General features: G+C 40.0%; 1 protein-coding gene and 1 long non-coding RNA gene across 2 annotated transcripts in view; one reads left to right on the forward strand and one right to left on the reverse strand.

Moving 5' to 3' along the window:
* The first annotated feature begins 1263 nt into the window (after positions 1 to 1263).
* BAIAP2L1 (BAR/IMD domain containing adaptor protein 2 like 1) overlaps positions 1264 to 24246 on the forward strand; it is a 44095-nt gene continuing 21112 nt past the window's right edge. The window contains exons 1-3 of the mRNA XM_068908811.1: positions 1264 to 1465; positions 10974 to 11049; positions 14671 to 14757. Coding sequence (XP_068764912.1) covers positions 1415 to 1465; positions 10974 to 11049; positions 14671 to 14757 — 214 coding nt within the window. The 5' untranslated portion in view covers positions 1264 to 1414. The remainder of the gene's footprint in view (positions 1466 to 10973; positions 11050 to 14670; positions 14758 to 24246) is intronic.
* LOC138061099 (uncharacterized) lies at positions 3482 to 7444 on the reverse strand. Its single transcript, XR_011134741.1, has 3 exons — positions 7310 to 7444; positions 4309 to 4402; positions 3482 to 3584 (listed from the first exon to the last, which is right to left on the reverse strand). It is a non-coding gene; the product is annotated as an uncharacterized lncRNA (long non-coding RNA).

Below are 24246 nucleotides of genomic sequence, written 5' to 3' on the forward strand. Positions count from 1 at the left end.
TACCAGAAGTCTGAGGAGACTTTGCTTGGGAGGGTGACATCGCATAAAACTCCCTCTCTTCCTGGCATTTTAGCTGTATTCAAGAGAATGCTCCACCTTCTCACTTTTCCCCAAAAGGTAAATTGAAGCTCTGAAGGCACAAACACCAACACACACTTGAATAAACAAATGTTAACGACTGTCGAAACCTGATAACAACCTCCTCCCACAAGAGAGTCCATAACAACCTTCTCCCACAAGAGAGTCCAACGTTTAGGGTTCCGTTCCAAGTCCAGTTTTTGCTGCATGCCTTCTGCGATTTTACTGCAGCAATAAAGTGGGGAAAAAACCCAGGGGGAGACAACAACCGAGAGAAGGATGTCTGACACGTAAGAACGTTCATCACATCTCGCGCATTCAGTGACTACAGGCGGGTCTGAGTTTCACATACCTGGGATTATGAAATTCCCACCAGCTCTTTCAAGATAGGGCCGATATTACATTACCAGAAAGACATTGCGACTGGGGTGCCTTGATTTCACAGCCTCTGAGAGATTTTCCACAAAAACTTACAGGTTACCTCAGCCTTTTGTCCCCATGAAGGAAGAAGGCTGGGGGGCCCTGTTTTGTATGAAAATATTAACAAAAAAAAAAAATCAGAAAAAGTCAGCTTGCAATCTCATTTGCTCCCCCATTTGCCTGGCTGCAGGTAACCCAAGGACGCCCCAAGGCCGTGGCGATGGCCATGTGGATGCAGGTGGACAGACGGACGGACGGATGGATGGATGGATGGATGGAGAGCGCCTCGTCTGCGGTCTCGCACCTCGGGCAGCGGCGGCCTGGCTCCGGGCGAGGAGCGCTGGCCGGACCCCGGATCCCGACTCGGGAGACGAAAATCCGCTCCCGGGCCTGAAAGGCCCTGAGGGAACCGCCGGGCCCTGCCTGACGCGGCGCTGGCGGGGAAGGGGCAAAGCGGGTCACCCCCCCACCTCGCTTGTCACGTTAGGGCGAAACGAATTAATTTCTTACAACTCGAATTAATTAATCCTTACAGAACTAATTCTTCGTCTGTCTCGTTCGACGTGTCTTCGTTCAGGGGGCCGAGGCGTCGCCTGCGGCTGCGCGGGGAGGGGCCCGCGCCGGAGCTGCGGCCCGGCAAGGTGGCGGGGCCGCCCGAGCGGGGGGGGGGGGCGGAGGGGGGGGAGGCGCGCAGGAGGCGGCGGCGCAGGTGGAGGCGGCGCGGGCCGGGGCCGCCCCGCCCGCCGAGCCAGTGGCGCCGCGTCAGGCGGCCCCGCCCCCCCCCCCGCCGGCGCTGCCCGGCCGGTTCCACAAGTTTTTGACAGTTGCTTCGCGGCGGAGGGAGAAGGCGAGGTGGCTGCGGCGCTCTCCTGCGGGCTGGAGCTCTTCCCGCCCGCTCGGCGGCTGCGGGGCCACCATGTCGCGGAACCCCGAGGAGGTGAACAGGCTCACGGAGAGCACCTACAGGGTGAGTGTGGCCGCCCCGCCGCAGGAGGAGGAGGCGGAGGAGGCGGCCGCCGCCACCACCACCACCACCACCTTTGCCCCGGCTGGCGGGCGCGGGGCCGGCGGCGGCGGCCGCCTCAGGGGCGAGGCCGCCGCGCCGAGGGGGGATGGTGTGGGGTGGCGGGTCGGCTCCCTCGGGCGGGCCTCGCCCCTCGCCGCCCTCGGGCGGTTTTTTCCTCCTCTTTCGCGGACTCGGGGGTGCTTCAGGGTTCCCCTCCCTCGGTGCCCGGCGGTGGCGAGGCCGCTGGGGGCGTCCGGAGCTGCCTGGTTCTCGCTTTGGACGGCTCCGCGGCGCGGCCCCGGCCCTCCGGGCAGCCTTCAAAACTTCTTGAAACGTCTCGTTCGCAGAGCGAGCGTTATTTTGGGTATTGGCAACAAACGCTTGTTCGGAACCTTTTTTTTTTTCCTCCCTCCACAAACTCAACGGCTTCTATTAAAAACTTGGTATTTTTATTGCTTTGTGCCCATGCAAAGTGCGCTGTTTCTAATCGCGTCGAGTTGAACGTTGCCTCCTTCACCAAGGAAAAGTGCCTTAAAAAAAACGCAGCTTTGGCTGAGGAATGATTGCAGTGTTGGAGCCACAATCTTCGCTCTGTCTTGTGTGTTGCACTAGAAAAAGCACGCAAAATTTGCGAATGCGTTTAAACGTGCAAGTGGAGTTACAGCAGCTGTGCATTGGCAGCTTTGGGCCCCCGGGAAGACTGTCTAGGGGACTGTTCTTTTTTCTAGTTTACTAAATCTTACTCTTTTACTATCAAATGTTTTCGTATTTCTGAAGATTTGTTGTTGTTATACTTTAAAGGCCTTTAAAAACATTTATTATTTCACAGTAAGTTTTTCAACACGCTTCAGGCTGCTTTATTTCTTCAAGCAGCCCAGTTATATTGGTATATTGGTCACCTTATTTTTTCTGTTTACTCGCTTTGGACGTAGGTATCAAATTCAGGCAAAACTGCTGAAGAAGGAGAAGGAAAAAAAAAAAAAAAAGATTACTTGAGTGTAAATTTCCTCCACTAGAATCTGTGTAGCTTTCTCTTAAACAGCCTGGGGTGCTTCTTTTATCGGTTATATTCACGGCAAGGCCGTAATCAAGCACAAATGTCGCTTTTCTCAGAAAAGCCGTCTGTAAATAAGGGCTCAAGGAGCAGAAGCCGAGGAAGCTGGCCGTTACGTGGCCTGCGTGGTGCCAGGGCTGTGCCACCGAAGGAATGTGCTGCTGTGTCTGCTGGCTGCCACCGTGCAGAGTTTTGCAGAGGAGAGGGGAGAAAAATGCTTGCATATGGTTTTAACGTGTATAATATAAAATAGGCTTCAAAGTAATGACAAACCTCTTAAATAGAAGGGCTTTTTTTCTTTCCATTACTTATTTCCTGGGAAAGTTTACCTGGGGTGTGTGTGTGGTTTTTTGTTTTTAGGGTTTTTTTTTTTTCCCCGTAACTTATTCAAATGAAACAACCAGCAAAAGCATGGTAATACAAAGTTAATGTTGACAGTGTGATGAAATGTCTTCTCTGTGGGTATTCTGAGAGGTCTGGTATGTCACAGCAGACAGCGAGTACTCCCAGGGCTGGAAACCCTCCTGCCCTGCCCTCATTACAGATTGAAACCTTATCCGGATAGGGTATGAAAGCTCCTTCAGATAGAGAAGGGATTCTGGGTCTGGTTAAAAAAGTTATTGCTATATCAAAGCTAAAATCTTGAAAATTGCCCTTAAGAAGTAAAGACTGAGAGAACTAGCCTGCGTATTCGGTGGTTGCTGTTAGTGCAGTTACACCTACCTCAGTTAAAACAAACGAACACCTCTTTTTGCGGTGACTTGGCCTGCGCTGCAAGCATGCTCTCCGTTGCTGAATGAAGTTCACCTAACTTCTGCTCTTCCTGTGTACCATGAGAGCAATATAGCACTTAAAACACCAGGCTGATACTGTTAGTTGGCCATACTGGTATTTGTGGCCATACCTGCCACAAAGAAGAATGGTTTCCCCAGATCGAGCCTATTAAATGTAGCATAATGACATATCTGTGTACTGCAGGAACAAACACAGGCTTTCAACTTGTCAAAACACCAACTTTGAGGTGAGCTGGAAAATAATCGAAAAGGAAATTCAGTGTCTTGCTAGTCTGTTTTCCATTCTCACTTCCTTATAGTGCTAATCCACTGGATTTATTAAATACATAGCAACCTGCAGTAAGCAAAGCTTTAAAATATACTTACAAACATCACTGGGTGGCTAAATACTGACCTTGTATTTTTATCTTATTCCCCTTCTCTGTGGGCAGCAACATGGGAAAGTGAATACCTCAACATTTTTTAGCTAACTGACTAAATAAACACCGTAATCCACAAGCACACGCGTGTGTGCACACAAAAATCAAGACTGACATTTACTCTATACGTAGTGCCTGAAGAATCATTCTAATGCGTGATGGGAATGGCACGTGCGCAATGCAGCCCAAGGGTGTGGGAGCCTATGACTAAAGAAGGCCACAGCCTTTGCTTCACCAAGGAAGACTCGCTGCTGCAAGATTCGCTGGTATAACATTGCCCTGCCCTTGCACCTCACCGGAGTGAGGTGGCACTTCGTGAAGGGCCACGGTGTGACCTCCTTTCCTTCCCCCCCCCCCCCCAAACGATGCCACTCTGCAACTCCAGGAAAACTATGACTTCTTGGTGCGTCACCACAGCTACTACGATTTCATTTTTATCTGCTGTATAGGAGGGAACGGTCAATTTGTCACCGAACTGTGACATAGGCTATAACGGAAGGGGAGTGGGGCACAGCAAGAAAATACTGAATTACAAACCTGTCGTTCCGCCTCTGTGGTCTGAGGATTGTGCAAGTGTTTCGTGTATTGCTCCTGTGGCTTGAGGTATCCGGAGCTCTCAAAGTGTGATAAGCTGCAATTCACTGGTGTTAGTAGAAAACACTAAAAAAGCATTGATTTGTAAAAATGTATTTCTCTACATTCGAGTAAATTTTACCCAAAACTTTTGATAGTCACCCAAAGTGTAAAATAAGACAATTTAAAAAAAAAAAAAAAAAAGTTAGTTTATCCCATGGAGTGCTGTGTTCTTTTGATTGAACAGGGACACAGAATTATTTTACTGGCTAAATTGTTTTGTAATGTAAATATAGCTGATCAGTTAAAAACCTAACCTCCATATTTCCATATTTTAAAAAAGGTTTGCCATTAGATTAGACTAGGACACTTATCTATGGTAGTTATAATTCACCTAAGGTCCTAGCACATGCTGCAGTAAGACTGAATTGAATTACTGAAATATATTTATAACTGCTGGGGGGAGGTATTTATTTTTGTGTATAAAAGCCAGTTTATCTTAGCACAGATTATTGATTTTTGACCTAATTAGAGTTATGCCTATTTAAATTGGGTCACCTGTTCAAAACCTGAGTCTGTATTTGAAACACTTTGATGGGTAATGTATTAATAATGTTTCTCTTAAACAAAAAGTGTCCAGCAAGCTAATAATTAGTCATAAGATTTAGCCTTTTTGAATAAACACCAGCATCCTGTTTTTTTTTTTCATTGTTAAACCTGTTTTAAAACAAAATTGGTGTGCTAACTTACAACTGAGATAACTTAACAGCAGATGTGTGAAGGGCTTTATCCTGCCTTTTAAAAGCTTTGTTGTGGATTTCCAAAGCTGGAGAGGAAGCTAAGATGCAATAATGTACAAAATGCTTTAAGTGCTACACAACATTATGATTTGCTTTCTGTATGTTTTTTTTTTGAATCTTCTCAAGTGAGTTCTAAAACATAATATAGCAATGCTAAAGCTTTTTCTGAAAAATCCAGCTTTGCTTTTTTTTCGAAAAAAGTAACAATTATCGGTGACTACACAAAGGTTAGCTAACAATAGCTGTAGTGATGATAATACGCATAATATTAGACATCAAGACCTACTTTTCTGTGTTAGTTTTACAATTTCAGATTTCCATCTAAATACATTGTTATCCGCTCTTGTAAAAGTGCCTGCAGGATGTAAACTTGAAACTACAGGGAGTCTATCTATGCATTGTTTAGCTATGTTCCTACCTGCTGAGCTATTGTTCTGCGAGGTGTGCCTTTTACTTAAAGGCAAAGCTGCGGATTGACAGGAAGGTATTTGTACAATGGCTCTCATTTGTTTTGAAGATTAACAGTGTTTATGAGTGTCAGGAATTGAGGAGGAGATAATATGTACACATAACAAGTGGAAATACCAGGCTTGTTCCTCTTCAGTCAGCTCCTTGCTACCAGGCTGGTTAACTCTCATTTGTTTAATGTGGTGAAAGGCCCATAGCAACTCTTATGCCGGATTATACAATGATTTATTGACTTGAATGACCAGAATACATTTCTCGGGCTTCTTCATGGAAGGTCACTTCTGCCAACTATAAAATTCTCTGCATAAAAAGATGTTTCCAGGCACCTATTTTGGAAGTGTTTCCCTTCATTTCCATTCATCCTAAATAATAGAGAGCTGTAGGATCTAATCATGTGCCTCCTGTCCTCTTCTAGTTAACTACTGTGCTCGTGAGAGGTAGTGTGTCACCAGAATATAGGACACTAGATTGGCAATTAGGAGGTCTAGGTTATGTTCCTCACAGTAGAGGTGAGGTGTTGTGACCTTCCATGAGCTACTTCATCTCTCAGCTTTATTTATTTATTTTTTTTACTTTGTCTTGTATATTTGGATAGAAACAGAAGTATTACTACTATGTCTTTGTAAAATATGGTAGATAACACGATCCTGATGCTGTTTGAGGCTTTTGTAGTTCTCTTGCTTGGAAATTCTTCTGTGCTCCTTTGTCCTTGCTATTTTGGAATTTTTCAAATCTGGTTTTAATGTATGATTTGCCATTTTGTACTGGTGTTCTGCTACAGTCGTTTTCATGACCCCTTCCTCAAACTGTAAATGAGGGAAGCTGTAAAGTAGTGAAGTATCATTTGAAAATAATTAGTTGTGCAAATTGATTTCTGAGCAGCTTTTTTTACCCTGTAACTTCTGAAGTTAAACAAAAATCACTTTAAATGATCTGACATGTCTTAGCAACACCAAATTGATCTGATCCTGAAAAAGGAGTTGCCACTGAGCGGTTTCTCTTTTTGGAAAAAGTGCTCTAGATATTTCTTTTAGGAATGTGTCTTTTGGAATGTCACTACTTCAAAGATGGCAACGGTGGTTAACTTTATAAAAAGAGCTCTAAAAACCAGGTCAAGTTTTTGTTTGCTCTGAGGATCAAGTTTTCAGTAGGAAAAAAACATGTTTTATGCCTCTTTCTACTGCTGAAGAGAAGAAAAATGATCTAAAAATTATTTCGTTAGATAAAATAATTACCTTCTAGGTATCCAAAATTAAGTTCTGTATCTGTCTATCAAATACAAAACTTTAATAGGAAAGTAGATGAGCCTTTCACAGAGCTGTGAGGATCAGCTAAGCATAGCCTGTGTTAAACCAAGCAAATTCCAAAGAGGAATTTCCACTGCTAAGGTTTTTGCCATTTCTCAGGCATTCCCATCTAGAGACAGGTTCAGACACTTCTGCTAACAATCAACCGCTGTGGCAGTGCAGGGATTGAAAAAACTTCCAGAGACTCCTTGGTCTGATGGAGAAAAGATCCATTAGTTGTATGCCTTCCAACTACTGAAGGCATTGAGCTATAAATTGTTCCTTCATCTTTCCCAGCAGTTTTACATATACATTGAGCAGATGTACTGGAATTCTTCCTGCGACTGCTCTGTACTTCAGTGGACCTGCTGTATTTTCACAGCATGGTCTGCATCTCCTGAACCTGATTACCTGATGCATATGAAGTCTGCTGGTGAAAGCAAAGAACTGCGGTGTTTGGTTTCAGAGGAGGGAGCACTTGAAGGTTCTTGCTGGGTTTTATTCACTTCTGAAATGCAAACAGTTAATGATGCAGGTGCAATCACCATTTACACAGTTTGGAATCTGAATTGGAAGATGCCAAGGAAACTGGAATCCACTTGAATCTTTGATATTCATTTCAAAAATCAGAATTTCAAGACCAGCAGTTATCATGTTACCGTTAAAATTTTGGGGTAGGTGACAAGGGTGTAGAGGGGTAAGGGCTTTGATTTGTAACCTCTTGTTGGGGAGGGGAGAGCAGGATCTAGCTCTCGGGCATACAATTTCCAGTGTGGGGCAGCAGTGCAAGGTAGCACTGGGATTCTTGCCCGCCATGCATGTGCATGCTCTCCACTTTCTGCACGTCTTTCTTCTCCCCCCCGTCCTTGAACTCCATATCCTGACACGATCCTCTAATTCACCCATTCTTTCCCCATGATTCATTGACTCCCTGTATGCCAGCAGACCTCCTCTTTATCACTCTGCTGGGAAGAAACAACAAAAAGATGGGACTAGGAAGAGACAACTTTGCACTTGAGCAAAGGCACGGAGTAACACTGCTTCAGCTGTGGGGAGAGCAAAAGAGGCGGGCAGCAAGGGAGCTTGAAACTCCGTGCTGTTAAGTTGCTAGAATAGCCCATGGCATTGTTGGCCAAACTGAATCACTTTCCCCAAAGATTTCTGGATGTGGTTTGTGAGTTAACACAGATGAAAGACCCTGGTAGGTAGGTAGGCAGTTTGCTTGCAGTGATCGTGTTTGTATGGGTAAGAGTTTAATAGTATAGATCAGAAACCAGTCCCAGCTGTGTTTAATTTGTACGAATAAAGGCAGCGGGGCTACTTTTCTGTCCAGTTTTGTGCTGTATATGCTGTACCACTATCAGAACCTAAATACTTTTATATCTTTTGGTATCATGTTCACTCGGAATTGTGATACCGATGTGTAATGACATATCATCTGTCACTGTTAGAGTAATGATAAAATAATTGCTTGGATTACAGATTCCTCAATTCCATTACCTAGAAAATGGAAAGTCAGAGACTTGACAATAGTTAAATTTATAGATTTAAAAGGAAACTCTTGACCTTAATCTTTCTGGCTTGCCTGGACGAAGCAGTTGTACTGATCCCAAACAGAGATGCTGATGGTTCATATTTTGTCATGGTATCAGGGAGATGGAGAGATGAGCTAGTAGTGGAGGCCTTGTAGTGCATGAGACCAACTTAAAAAAGAAAAAATAATAATAAAAAAATACTTTGACAATTAACAGAATGATTGCATGCATTCTCAAAATCGGCACTCTAACGGGTTGGGTGACATTAAGTTCACACTGAAGTCCGTTCTTAAAGGATGTCACTCAGTGTCATATGTGAACTTATAATTTTATCCGGTTCCAGCAAAACTATATACAGAGGTCAAGTATATTAAATGACACCAGTCTAGTATGTAATGCGATAAGGAAATGAATAGTGAAAATATTTTAAGAGTTTTGCGTAAAAATAATTACTTAGCGTGACTGCTAAGTACTGGTGAAATCTGAAGTAGTGGTGGAATTTGAAGCTAATTCTTTTCTTTGCTTTTTAAATTAACTACAAGTCATCATGGTGGCACTATATTTAAAATAAAATGTTACAATGGCTAAGTAACCTGGCCTGAAAATAAGACAAATGTGATGGTATTCTGGTTCTTTCTGGGTCTGTGTATGTACTAAATATAAATATTTTCATTCTGTTAGTAGCATAACGGACAAAAGCCTGATATTATTTCACTTGTTTGGTGTCTTCTGTTTCTTGTAAACAGAAAGTGTCTGTTTTGAATTCCTCGATCTTGAAAGTTCTGCAGTTTGAACAACACCCAGAAAGATGCAAGTTGTGCCATAAAAAATAGTAACAAAATCAAGAAACTGGTGTCTTCAGATACCACATGCTCCTCCTTTGTTTCTAATATTTTTAGAGTAATGTAATGGTTACTTTTGTTAGAGAAGTTTAAGGCTCTGCTCTGTGGAAATATGGGGCTTTTATATTAAGATAAATAAGTCTTCACTACCAAAGTGTTCCCGAGACTTTGCAGCTGGTATTATATGCAATTGTATTTTGTATGGAAGAGAGAAAAGGAAGGATTGGAGCAGTGTGGCTTTACCAATTTTAAATGGCACATGTAAGTGTATCTGGCAAATTCTGTAATACTTGGTCAGCTGTAGACGTTTCTGTAAGTAGAAGAGCTTAAACAAAGCTGCTGTATCTTTAAACCTAATTCAGATAGCAATTCTACTTGAAGAAACCAGCTAGCCACCAAACAAGAGTAACTCGGGGTATCTTTCAAATAGGAATTAAACTCCTATTAGGCGTTGTTCAAAAGTTCACTGCCAACATCCAAAATGTTGGAATACCACTACTTATGCTACGCGTATTCAGGACACCTTAAAGGGCATGATTCACGGGAGTAAATAACTGCTGTATTTATATCAGCATATCTGCTTTTTTTCTTTTCTTTTTTTTTCAGTGCTCATAAGGTAAAAGTAATTTTGCGATATTGATTTGGAAAAAATATAGTTACTGTCTTTGCCTGGAAAGAGGAAAACTGAAACTTTCCTATGCAGCAGGGACAGCTCAGATTTGTGGGTGACTTCTCTTTTTGGAGCGGGCAAAGTTTCTTCCTGCCCTTTCCCCCCACAACTTCTAAACTTGGGGAAACTTGATATTTGCTTTCATATGGCACAGCTTAAGTTATTTTCTCTTTTCTGCAAAGACTTGAAACTTCTTTTTGTTCACTGTTTAGCTGTTTTCTTGCCCTGTGAAATTGCCAGTCACGATTGCTACCGCTTCACCAGTTTCTAGAACGTGCTGGGTGTGAGAGCAGTCGCGCTCTGGGTTGCTGGATTCCAAATTCTGGTTGCTCCAGCCAACAGGGGTACTTAACAGCCAAAGCAGCTGCAGGGGATTTTTTTTCTCCTTCCTCTTAAATGAGGCCAATAGTTTTCGCTTTCCTTTCTGAAATTCTATAGCTTCACACAATAAAATACAGCATTTTCAAACTAAAAAAATGTCTGAACTACTCTCCCTAAATGCTATCTGCAACTTAGGAAAGGTGATCTTTCGGTTTCCTCTGTGGCATGTAAATAGGAAGCGCTAAGTCTGCCCTCAGGCGAGTGTCTGCTCAGGTTCTTTTTTCCTTTTTCCAGCAGTTTTTTTTAGCAGTGTCCAAATCCTGAACAGTTGTCAGAAAGTTTTTGTTACTGTCTAATTTCTCTAAAATAATTAGCAGTGAAGAAAAGGTATTTCTCTCACTCTTATTTCTCCCTCAAAATCTGATCATATGTTTGACATCCTTTTACATAATAAACAACCAGATTTCTCTTTAACTCCTGCTGAAATAGAAGTTTAGGCTAAAACTTTTTTTTTAATTGTTGATCTTATATGCTCAATTTTCTTTCTCTTCCATCCTTTGCCCTCTTCCTCTTCCCACCAAGTCCACTAGGTTTCACAGGCTGAACATAGGAAACATAAATCTAGACCTAAGCGTCCTTCAGACAAAGATTTTCATCCACTGTTGAACTGTCTTGACTATAACACAAATCTATTTTCTGTTCACTAGAATGTTATGGAACAGTTCAATCCAGGATTGAGGAATTTAATAAACTTGGGGAAGAACTATGAAAAAGCTGTTAACGGTAAGTCTTCTGTATGTAAACTTTAGAAAAAAGGTTTAACTTTCATTTAAATGTACATGTTATATATAAGGGTTGGGTATAAACTTAAACTCAGTGTTGAATTTTTGTGTATTAAAAACAAAAAAACAAGCACATCTCCTCCCCCCCCCTTTTTTTTAATGAGAGGGGAAACAGGATTTTGACTGAGTTCAGACACTGTCCAGCAGAAACTGCATCCCAAACAGTTACACATAGAGCTACTGCAAAATAAACTGAAGTATAAATAACCTATATTAGAAGCACGATATAAATGGAAAAAGCAAACTGTTACATACATTGTGTTCTTTTTCCTGGAAGTATCTTCCAAAGGTACTTCCCATTCTTAGATCTGTTCCTGCTCACCTGTACACATGTAGCAGTGCAGGTAAGTAATCCTGTAAACAGAACAATTTGAATGCATAAGAGTTACAGGAATGCATTAGAATTTTTTTCTTTTTTAATCCATACTAAATCTGACGGTATCTTTCTAATGGAGTCAAAAATCAGAATGTATAAATTTGAATCTAAGGTCCTCATCTCTCAGACTTTTTATACTGCGGTTGCTTACTTCCGTTATTGAATTCGGAGAAACTATTCATGTAAGAATGGATTTTCGAGACTGTGCTCTAGACTGCCAAAGCTTATATTGTAGGACCTGTTAAAGCTTGCTCCTTTTCACTTATGCAGAGCTGTCGAGCTGCTGGATATCATGTTAAAGCAAAGTAAAAATCTCTAACTTTACTTTATTTCCAGTCTGTGGCATATCTTTACCCTACACGTAATCTAGTACTCTGAGAAATGTGATCCTGCGGAGGTAGTGCATAGCCAAGTAGGCACGGAAATATCCCTTCATGCAAATTTTAGATCAGGCTTGAGAAAAAGATAAAACCAGAGCATGCTGGAGATGAAAATAAGGAAATGTTGACTTAGTCACAGTAATACCCAAACTGACTTATTAGCAAATGTAGTTCACAGATTTTAGGTAGTACCGGAAGTAATAACAAGTGTTTCCGTGTTTACCTGGAAGATCTCATACCAGTTTCTGAGAGTGTTTTTGTTCATTTTTTACTGCTGATACATTATATTGTGTCTCTTTTTTATTATTATTTAATTTGTCATCAGCAATCTAGTATGAATGTTTAATTTCACATGATTTAAATGTTTAATTGCAACTGATGGGAAACTACGTTAAAGTCATTTTTGGGCTGTTCTCCATAAACGCTCAGCAGCGTAAATAGATCTGTAACAAGGAGTAAATATTCTGTTGCTAAACAGTCAAACACTTTGCAGCTTTCCAAGCAAGTCAGAACAGGCTGACAGAGAACATAAATCTATCAGAAGCTTTTGTAAGTTTTATAGTGTATTCTTTATGCATTTTGAGGTTAAAAGGTCAAAACTCCTTCTCTTCAGAAATACAATTTACCAGCCACAGTAACCCTAAAAGACTTTACAGGTGGAATTCATCATTAACTTCATAAGCACAGGAAAAGGTCACACATTCCCCTTCCCCCCCCCCATAGGTGTGCCTATATTGAAAGATAAGAATGACATGGGGCTAGCTTGAGAAAGCGTTAGATAGGCAAAGATGCATTGGCATAAACCCTTGGCTCACGGGACTGTGGCATACTGCTCCAGCAGTAGCACCACTATAGTTCTTCTGTGCAGCAACTTTGAATACGAAGCACCTGCAAGAAGTAGCTTAAAGAAATGAGTCTTGTGTAATGCAAAAGAGCCTGAAACCTCAGAAAGAATCTTTGTTCCGTTTGGAAGACGGAAGCCATTGTTTCAGGCTTGTCAGGGAGGGCTGTTAGGTAACCAAAGATGTCACCTTTGCTAGTAAAAATGATAAAATACAGGCCTAAAATGGTGTAATTGGCAATCACCGTTTTCCCCAAAAAAGAATATTCTCAAGTCAACAATGAGAGTCTGCTTGGATTACACTGTGGGGTAAAAAATGAACTATAACAAAAAAATTAATAAAGACTTCATAAATATTTTTTACTGCCTTTTACAATAAAACCTTGCCATTTTTTTCCCCTCATACTTTCTTTATTTTTGTAGTATGCAGATCCGTTCTAGATACCCTGAAAGTGTCAGGAAACCACTGCGTGGTGCAGATCTACTATATATGTATTCTGTTGCTCACTACTAGCCTCCCTGCAGTTTGAATCTTGATGTTTCTGCGTTCATTCCAGCAAAACTGGCTTCACTGTTTAAATCAGATATAACCAGGAAATGATTAACTGAGAATAAATGAAACCTTAGTGATACTTACTAAATGCTTTATGCTTCCTGTAAAGCTAGAATTGAACTACAGACAATAAAATGGTACCAAAAAAAAAAAAAAGTTGTCCTGGAAAGAAAAGTAAATGTTCAAGGGTTCACTAGGGACTGTCAGGTTGAGAACGTGAAACCTTCAGGTTTCTTAAATGGTGCATGCACCTGTTGGCTAAGGTTTTATTGCTTAAAACACTTGGGATACAGCTTTCACTGCTATTCTGAGCTAATTTTTCACATCTATCCCAGAAACTAGAAATCTTCCAAAGCTTAAGCTGCTGAACAATGTAATTTATAACAATCTAAGGAACTCTAGTAGTACCAGTTGAAAACTACAAGAAGAATGCCAAATCTGGTTATCTATCATAAGCGTTTATAACCTGAAGAGACTTAATCTTTGAATTAAGTCAGAGACTTAATTACTTGATTACTTAATTTCAGAGACTTAATCTTTGAAGACTTAAGGAGCCTGAAGTTTCCTTGAAGTGGAAAAATCGGAGTCGATCCTATAGGATCCTGGGATTTCCTTGTCTCTGGTGGTCTCACTCCCTGACAAGGAATCATATTTGTCACTGCAGTCTATGATAACTGCACAGTGTTATCCATAATGGTATTTTCTAGGAATGGCTTTATAAGATGTATTGACCCTTTCACGCTTTACTTTTTTTTTTTTTTTTTTCCCCAATATATCATGTCTGCCACACTTCTTGTCATCATTTTGTGATGCGAGTTACTCTGTTGCATCTAACTTGAACAGTAAAGGATGGTTTATTTTTGAAGGGCTTCATGTCTCCTTGTTGGAACTGTAGGTTCACTTTCTCATGGACAGTAGCCAGTTCTCAGTAGTGAAGACTTAGTTTCTGGCTAGCAGACTTTTAACTTTGGGAACATGGGACAGAGACCTAGGGATTCCTAGTAAATATGGGATTACGTTTTGCTTTTTTCCAACACAGCTTATCTATATTGAGGAAATTTTGTTATGTCCTGACCAATGGGTTATGGCTGGCACTATACTTACCCACAGATTCAGATTGCTCCTGGATATACTTGAAAGTTGGAACTCAGGAACAGGCTGCAAACCTATTACTATATTCTGGTGTCCTGTCTTTCTGTCACCTGGTTCCGGAATTTACTAGGTAGCATAGGGACTTGAGTGACTTGCTGTGATAGCAGAGTTCCCTTATTGCCATATACCTCTCCCTTATTATCCATCCCAGACTCCAAAATTTCATGGGATCATAGATGAATGGAAACGGAAAATTCTTTTGATAACCTTTGTTTTAAATTTCTTTCCTTTTCCCTTTCCCTCCCCTCCCCCTCCATAAGCTATGATAGTGGCTGGAAGAGCATATTATGATAGCCTGGCAAAGATTGGAGAGATATCAGCTGAATCTCCAGTTTCTAAAGAATTAGGTAAGTGAAATCTCATTTTATTAAATTACTTCAAAGCATACACTTCACTTTTGTTTTCCAGCTGGCAATTCGCAGAACTAATGTGAACTGGAAAAGGATTGAGAAAAGGGCATGTCACTCTAAATAATGTGTAAATGGAAGGGATTAGATCACTTTAAAATATATATTTCTTAGGCCATCAATATTTTCATTTACAACTCTTTGAAGAAACGTTTTAATTTTTTTTACTTTTATAAGCATATTTCTGCTTGTCTTAGGCATTCAAAGCATGGCACTTTTTTTTGAAGATCACATTATTCTATATTAAATAAGTATGGGAAAATGTGTAGTTGTTTTTTTTTTTTGGATGAAGATGAATGTTTAAAGATTTCAGGAACAGAATGTTCCTGAAACAGAATTTTAGGAGTGCTAATGTATAATAGCAGTTCCTGCACTAAATCAGTTTTCTGGATGAGTTCCACTGTGGAGAGTTTACCTGAATATTTTGACCAAGAACATCACCAAAATTTCTCGGATACTTTATTTTGTAGTTGAACTTTTGAAAGTGGAACGATAGTCAAAGAGGTAGTACGTTTACAGGAATGTAAAATTAATCCAAGTTCTGTACTTCCCTGAAAATAATAGCTGAATTTTTGAAAGAATGTCTGCAGCACTTGCTTTATACTCCTTTGGCTAGCACCGAAATGATAGTGCTTAGTCGACAAAAGTGACATTGTCATGGAAGCATTTGTAGTCTTTCTGACAAAAGATTATAATATCACTACAAAACAAAGAAACAGGAACTATATTGTAAAGAAGACACTTGTTCAAAGCCTTTGTCTGCTTTTTGACAAAAATAAAAACCTGCTAAGTGTCTTGGATCTGTACTTTTTATTATAGGCACTAGAGGACTCTTGCAATGATGCATGATGTATCTTCTCCTGTAACTTTAATTTACTTAGTACATGAACTCAGCTGATTGAAAGGAATGTTTTTAGTACTGTTGAAGGAGAAGTGAGGGAAAGACTATCCTTAAATGGTGAATACTGATTTCTTTGCGCCTGCGTGCATTTTTTTACAACTTGTTCTGAAACCACTTTTGTGTGACTGTTAACATTCTGTGTTCAAAGTTGGGAGCGGCAGAACAGCAAACAGTAAAAAGCAAACAGTCCTAATGTAGTTACTTTCTGTATTTGCTTTCCAAGCTGTTTATACAAAACAGAGTTGCTCGTTTCAAACTACAGAAGAAAAGTATGAGAAAGTTTGTATAAGAAAGTATTAACCATTTGTAATTTCATAAAAAATATAAACAAAAGCATAATTAAGACTTTTTTTATATTATTCTAATCAAGCAGATAGTCAGATGCACGGAATAATGCATTTATTGAACTTTGGATGACTGTGGGATATTGTTCGTTTGTTTGAAAATAGCCTAGAGCTGGATTCTGAAAATACCTATTTTTACCTAGTAGCATTTTTACCTAGGGACAATGCATAATTGCTATTGCAAATATATTTTTTTTGTCTAATTATGAATTCTTCCCTTTTTTCCTCGGTATAACGTATAAAGAAAACGTATGTCCTGGCCTTCTTTGGGATCATGCTTCTATTGCTGCAGTTTTTTCACCTTCTACTTAAACTGTTACTGCAGAAAAATCTTTCTTCCTAATGAAAATAGTGACTCTGAATTTCTTTCAGTACACTTTCTGATAGAATATTTAATTTTGAGATACAGAAAGTAAAGGAACATTGGAAGAGGCACTATAATATGTTTAGGGATCTGTGAGAGATTATTAACATTTTCCTAATAATTTAAAAAACCATAACACTTCTGAAGCTAGGTTGCAATATTGAAGTGTTTAGCAAAGAAATACAATGTACCAGGACCCCAGGTGTCTTTTGTTAAAGACCAATTTACTGCATAGCTTTTACTTTTTAGTATTTAACGATATTAAAACACACATGCTGGGCAGTATCAGATATGTAAAGGCTAGGCCACGCTCTGCCGTGGTCTGGCCCTCTGTGGACCCTCTTTCCCCAGTGGAATTCCTGCTGGCTCAGCCCCCTGCTGAATTGTCTCTTCTGTGTGAAGAAGCCTTTACATTTGGCCAAATTCTTATTATTGACCAGTAATAGCTCTGTCATGCATGATATTTCTGTTGTCCTCGCCAAAAGAGAGGTCACTTGTAATCAGTTAAGCTGTTGTTTTGTTAGTCCCTGCGAACTGCTTTTCCAGAATGTATTCTCTTGAGGATTAAGTGAGCTAACACACTTTGTTTTATAAGAGCACCAGTCTAAAGGTGACCAGCAAAGAAGCAGGGAGAGGAGCAATTCCCATAACTTTACATCTGCGTGTTATTTGTATTCCAATCTGGTGCTCAGAATATCTCTGTAACTTTTTTTGCTTTTCTTTCAAATCATATTCTAGGGCCTTTTTCTGTACCTTGTATTAATTGAAGTCAATAGTAACATTCCCATGGATGTCAGGAGGAGATCATTATATTTTAAATATTTAAAACAGTATCTTGGCTGTTCACAGGGAATGCAGTAAACTAACAATGACCAAATTCTAAGGGTTTTGGAATGCTTTAATGTTTGAGCCCAAATTGAGGTAGTGTAGTCTGGAGTTCCAGTGTTTAGGACTTCTGAAAATCAAAAAATGAAATATTTTCATCTAAGTATGGATGTTTCAAGTTTTTACTAGTAAGTATTGTCTCTTGAAACTATTCTGTGTAAAAATAAAAAAGAAAACCCACATGGATTACCTATTTAACTGCAGTCAGGACAATTAGCATATGGAAGGCAAGACTTACTGCAGTCAGGAGTCCGTGGTGCTGTTTCTTTACTTCTGATGACACTGTGTCACCTATAGATGATTAGCTTTCCCTTCATTTCTTCTATCAGCTAATTATCTTTGAGTCATCTAAAATGTACGTGCCTCTTCCACTGGGTTTGTATCTCACCGATCAGACCCTAGGTACTTTCTGGCTGTGAGCGGAGGTTGTAGAACAAGATTGCCCCTTTGCCACCACCGCCCCCGACAGTTAGCATATCAACTTGTACCTCTGCACATACAGTTTGTATTAAAATCAGTCTTCTGAAGATTAAACAGGGAAGTGAGGCAGGAATCAAAGTTTTGAGTCTTTCCTGTAGAGACTTCACCTTTAGTATCAGCAGAGGGAAAACTAATGTATTATTTGAAATTCAGTTTTGTTCCATTAAACTTCCTGTGCTCAACAATAAATGGACTACAGGCTTAGATGGATAAAACACAATATTCTTTAGAATGTATAGAGAATCTTTACTGGAATATTGCACTGAGTCATTTTACAGCTCAGACCAAACCTGCTGGGTGACCTAGAGCATATTTACCACCAGGTGTGATGTAAAGATTTGAATCAAAAACACAATCAATCAATCTCTCCTTCTCATAAAAAATAGTAATATACATTCTTCCTGTAATGAGACAGTAAACTGGGCTTATGGTCAAGGATATAACTGGAAATTTGCTAGCTGTCAAGGCCGATTTAAAAACAGGAATAGAAAAGAAATAGGGAAGAAAATACTTGGTGGAAAGGGTAAAATACATAGCAGGCAGAATAAGGGAAAAAAATCAGGTGGAATAGTCAGAAAGTGCAGGGAAAGAGTTTTCATCTATAGAATGAAATTGGAACAGAAGAGGGAAATGAGAGAATGAAAAGTGAATCTGGGTATTCCAGTCAATAACAGAGCTTTTGTGCTGAATATCTGTATCTCTCAATCAGGTTAAAGCTCTCTGAAATATTTTATATTAAAATAACTTAATAAAAGTAAGTTGAGGAAGTGGAAGAATATACTGCATTCATAATACAGTCCTTATTTTAAATAGTTTTTGATTTGCCTAAACTTCTAATGCATGTAGTCCCCTCAGACTTAGCTGTGAGCATTTAGGAACATAACCTGAATTTGGGTAGTTCAAGTCATTCAGCAATCTGGAATTTCCATATCTTTCTTTCAATTTTTACATGGAGTCTTCATGGAACAGAAGAACATAGGAATTGGTTTTGTGGTTTGGAGCTGTGGAGTTTTTTTTTAGTTGTGGGGAAACTACAGTAACTTGAATAATTAAAACAAAAGATTACATCCCTTCCTTGGACTAGGCAACTTTTAATAATTGCACAAAGAAGAAAAGTTAAGGAAACAAGAAAGTGCACATCTTAATATTTCATACTATTCAAATTACAGCAGACCACAGCAGCACTGTAAAATCTTGGGTTTCAATAATATGTTAAAAATAACTTCACATATGTACACTAACCTGCTGGTGCAGTGCTAAAAATAGTACTCTTCCTGGTGTGTTGCTAACCTTTTTTGTCTTGACCAAATATGGGATTATGGGCTTTTGTCTAATAGGTTTTCAGTGCTTACAGTTTTAATAAGCCCTCTTTTTCAATCTAATCTATCTTCCCCCTTCATTTGCTTAAGGAATCAGGAAGTTAGTTCCTGCACATTCATTGAATACTTGCTCCTCATATTTCCCTAACTAGCCTCTTGTAGCTATGATAATTGGCAGGTGCTAAACACATTTACAATATTGTGGGTGTAAAGTCTCAATTTGTTGTGTGGCAACTGTATCTATAGGAGTCACTCGCAGTTATGCTATGGGTCTGGACACAGTCTAGTATTGCTCAGGAAGTAAGCATAAATTATTTCTTCTTAGTCAACCTGCAGAAAACAAATTGTAAGGAAAATATTACATTGACTAGTAGACTAGTAGGGCTTGACTAGTAGAACTAAATTGCAGAAGTTCAGCATGCTAAAGGGAAAATTGGAGGAGACAAAATATATATATATATTTTAATCATGATTGAGCGGGGTTGTTTGTTTTCATTACTTTGTGTTACAGGCTTATTATTTTCATAGTCTCATTCTGTTAAAACTTACCTGGAAACAGGTATGCAAAAGCTGTTGCTTATCTGCAATCTGAAACTGAAGAACTTGGAAAAACACAACTTTTCTTATTAGGAGTAGTTTCGCGGTTAAAAACCGTTGCGGGTAGTTTATGGAAGCAATATTGGGCTAAAAGATTGCTCTATGTTGTGGTCATTGCAAGACAGGAAGAGTGATTGGGGGATGAGCCTTTAATGGCACATTAAAATCCCTACTTGACAGTATCTGGGATTTGGGGGGTTTTACACCCTTAATTCAAGGGGGAACCCTGAAGTCTGATTCATGTATTCTTCTCATGCACAAAAGACTTCACTGTCTTAGCTCCTTCTGTTCTAAAAGATAATATTCACACATATTATGTAATGCATTCTTACAGAAAAAGTATTGTAATTCCAAAGGTCTCAGCAACTCTGTCATGCTACTCAAGTACAAAATTTACATTGTGAAGTGTTGGGCCATAACTCCTAGACTAAACAAAATACATATATGTAGTAGCACTGGGATGTGGATAACTGGGGGCAGGAGGGCTCTGCATATGCATGTTTTGTTTTTTGAGAGCCTTTATACTTATGTGCAGTTTACCAAACGTCTATATAGTTATCAGGGTAACTACATATTACTTTGAGAGTCATGGTTGGCAAGCCATAGGCTCACTGAGAATCAGCTAATGATTAGAGAATTAGGCCTACAGTTTATGCAATAGTTTGTATTTCTCATTCATCTCTCTAAGTAAGATAGAGCACTTCTTGACAGGATCATAGACAACCTTTAGAGACTGATAACAACTTTCTAGTTTTTCAAAACAAACTAGAACACTAACAATTTGATAATAATGTAAATGTAATGTTGGTTTAATAGTGTCAAGTTAAACTTGTAAATTGAAACAATTATCACTTTAAAAACATACAGTACTGTTTATATGTGCGACAGATAGGAACCCAGATAGGAGCCCCTCCTCCTTTTTATTTGCAGAAATAGAAGATTTTGCTATATGAGAAACGGAGCTTAAAGAGGTCAACTTACAGAACAATTTTTGGCGATAAAAAGGGAATATTTTTATTTTGCCAAAATAAATATATTTTCATGCTGAAAAATTTCTAATCAGGCTGTAGTGTAAGGCAGTTATCTTCTTATTCCATCTCCCTAAAGCATGGTCTTGCAAGTATTTGTCATTCAAAACTGTCTTTTTTCCTTCCTGGTTAATAAGCAAAAGAGCCATTTGAATCAGGGAATAACTGTCTCTTGCTACCTCTATAATACAGCACTTGAGCGTCGATCTCGCTGCTAAGAAAGCCAAGCAGAAAAAAGAAAAATTACATCATTTAGGATAAATCTAGCTAGTTGCACTTCAGTTAATGAATGGCCGGAGGCAGGGAATTGTTGGCTTACTTCAGCAGATAAATTGAGCCTTGCAGCTGGAATCCTATTTCACTTGTCTTAGAAAGATGACACCTAGCACCCTTTCCTTTACTGGCTCATTTAATCTAAAGAAAAGAGATCTGTCATCTTGTCCCACCTCAGTGTAACTGCAGCACTGTCCTCTCTTCTATAGTATAAATGTTCTGCTCTTGGAATAGGTTGTGTTGGATGGAAAGGCAAGGGAAGTGAGCCAGCAACTGCAGAACCCCTTTAAGCACCTCATCTGGGGGAAACTTCTGGGAAGCTAGCTTAGATGCTGCAGTTGAAGCAGTTAGTGTATCAGGCCAGCTTTTCTTATGGAGCATTAATAAAATACTGTTGTACTGTGTTTATAATGAAATTGAACTGGAAGAAGACACTGATTTTTTTTTTCTTATAACAAAGAGCACACAGAAAACTCTCTTGAAAATGAAATGCAAAGTATTTTTCTCTTTTTTTCAGAAGTGAACCTCTGTATCTTTAAATTTTGCAGTAGCCTCTTGTTTCTGTGCTATATAGCCCTCCAATCTGCCGTAAGAAAACTAGAAGGAGAGGAGGCAGCCTTTCCAGATAATTTTCTCCTGATGAAAACAGTAATTAGATTAATGGAAACCTCCTGCTGTTGGTAGCTCTACTCTTCAAGGTCACTTATAAATTTAAAGCAAACCAAACAATCATTTTTTTTTTTTTTTAATTTTCTCTAGAATCAGTACTGTGGCTTTTCAGGTTCAGTGTTCTGCGTATAAACATATGATGAGTGTCTGTTGGAAGAAAGAAAAAAAACTCTAGGCTCAGATTCTTAAACATGAACAACCTAACTCTATACCTAATAGTTGGCCTAAGCATCTATTGCAGAGCTTTTGGAAGCTGTTTGTGTTCCCTGATTTATGAATCAAATTAACTGTTCAGGTGCTATATATTACAGATTATTCTGTGGGTGTCTGTCACGTGCTCAGAGCTTTATGCATGTAATTTAACGTTTGGCTGCCTAAAGGAGCTGTGACCCTATTTGTTAAAGGAAGAACATGTGGGAAACAAACCTTGGCAGATCTTGTCACCTGGATCACGTGGTATTTTAATAGCAGGTAGAGGGTGTTATAAACATTCACTTAGAGATAAAATGCTGAAATAAGCCTACATACAGTGCTCATCAACAAGCCCTGCCAACGGCCTGGCAAAAACTCCTACAAGTTGGTATTCATAAGCAGGGGAGAAAACCTGGCACTATACTGTTAATAAATGAGAAAGTAAGTCAAGAGAAACCTGTTACCCTGTTGCTGTCCAAAACCATAATTAATAAACAAAAAAAGAATCACAGAGCAAAAGAGAATCAGTGAGGAAGGTTGGCCTAAAACACGTCCTGGACCGTGAGGGAGCACAGCAGATCAGATGGCACCATACAACAAAGCAGGATAAACAATGATTAGTTTAAGATTGTATTCTTTTCAAATTATATATTCCTTCCCTCCCAAAATATTAAAACAGAAATAATCCTGCCAAGTGAAGGAGTGAACAAGAGGGTTAGTCATTAAACATCAAGGAATGTGCATGCTTCAAAGCAGATAGTGCAGCTTGTTCTTACAAGGTTACCAACAAAAAAGTTTGGTCTGTATGCAGTCACGTTGCTGTGACTTCCAGTGTGAGGTGTAAACTTTATGGCTCTGGGAATGGCTGAAGGGAGGAAGAGAAAAGGGAAATGTGCAAGGTTCCCTGCCAACACCCCCCGGGGGGCACCGCTGTTGCAGAAGAGTAGCAGCACCAGGGGAAGAAAAGGCAGACGCTAAGATAGTTTTCCTGTTGTTTTTCGGTTTGATTTCCAGATATCCTCTAGATAATAGGTCACGTGCCTCAATCAGTTTCAGGGACTTTTCTTAGCAGCAGCCTGTATGCTAAAGCAGATTCTCTTGGCTTTGCTCGGTGAAAAAGGAATGGGTGTAACAGTCTTGCAGGCTATCGCCCTGGATTTGTTGGGGAGGCCAACATGCAGTTATGGAGGCAGCGCTGGCAGTCGTGTGCCTTGCGATGCCTTACCTGGTGTGGGCGCGACAGCCGTGGCGTGCCTGCGCCTGCTCCGCCAAGCATGCCCGCTTGCTGCCAGCGACACGGGAGAGGTTCCTGTAGAACATCCGTAATGAAACACGTGGCCACGTGTCCTCCAGGGGAAAATGAGATATTCAAAACACCTGCAGGAGGTGCGTGCTTACCCGATACCTTCATGCTGTGCCTCCAAGGCCTGAGAAAACAGCGCACACGCCAACAGAGGGCATTCTCATAGATTTTTCTGACTGTATTGGAATAGCTGAATTACAAATTAGCCTCATAGGTAGCAAAGACGTCAGCTTTGCAGTGGAAGCCTTGGTAAGATTATCCAGAACTTCACCTGCGTGTGCATGCAGCACTTTCGTGATTGTGGCTAGTGTGTTGTCTAGGAAACGTTAACCGCAGAGCGTGAGCAGCTTTATTCGGGGCGCACCGTGGGTGCGCGTTCCCCGGCAAGCCTCTGGACTTGGCAAACGCAGGATGAGCCCAAGGCGTTGGGACTAGTATATAAAGCACAACAGGCAGGATGCCGTTCTGCTCAGCTGATCCCTAGCAGCCATGGTTTGTCTGTCTTCCCCGCCCCTTCTTTTTTTCCTCAGGTTTGTCTATTGGCAGACAAAGAAAGAAGCCTGTGAGCGTGTGTAGATAAAATATCCTGTCTTAATGTGTTCACTTGTCCCATTGTCTTGTCAATGGGAGCAATAGATGGCAAATGGAAAGTAAATGACATAATCATGAGGAAAATGCCATCGTGTATGTAACTAGTTGGTAGGTTCTTTAGCCAAGGATCCAGCTATATTTTGTACATACAGTACAATATATCTAAAAAATAAAGAAACAAAATCCAGTATCAGTTGTAGGGGTCATTAGCATTCCTAAGAAACAAATACGTTTGTCTCAGAATTCTGAGGAAAAAGAGTTTTCTCGAAACTCTAGGCTCGGTTTGTGTTTGGGCTTTTGGTGTGTTTTGGGGTTTCCTCGCTGCTGAGACTGGGAAACGCAACAGCAGTTCAAAGACCTACAGTAAAAATTGCAGTAATACACTCACGTTTTATTGAATTTCAAGCATCATTTACAACTTCAATTTAAATATTTATCCTCTTTATTTTGTTAGTACTGGAAACTCATAAAGAACTAGTTTCA

The sequence above is a fragment of the Struthio camelus genome, chromosome 15 (assembly GCF_040807025.1).
Source record: "Struthio camelus isolate bStrCam1 chromosome 15, bStrCam1.hap1, whole genome shotgun sequence".
In the NCBI taxonomy this organism is placed as follows: domain Eukaryota; kingdom Metazoa; phylum Chordata; class Aves; order Struthioniformes; family Struthionidae; genus Struthio; species Struthio camelus.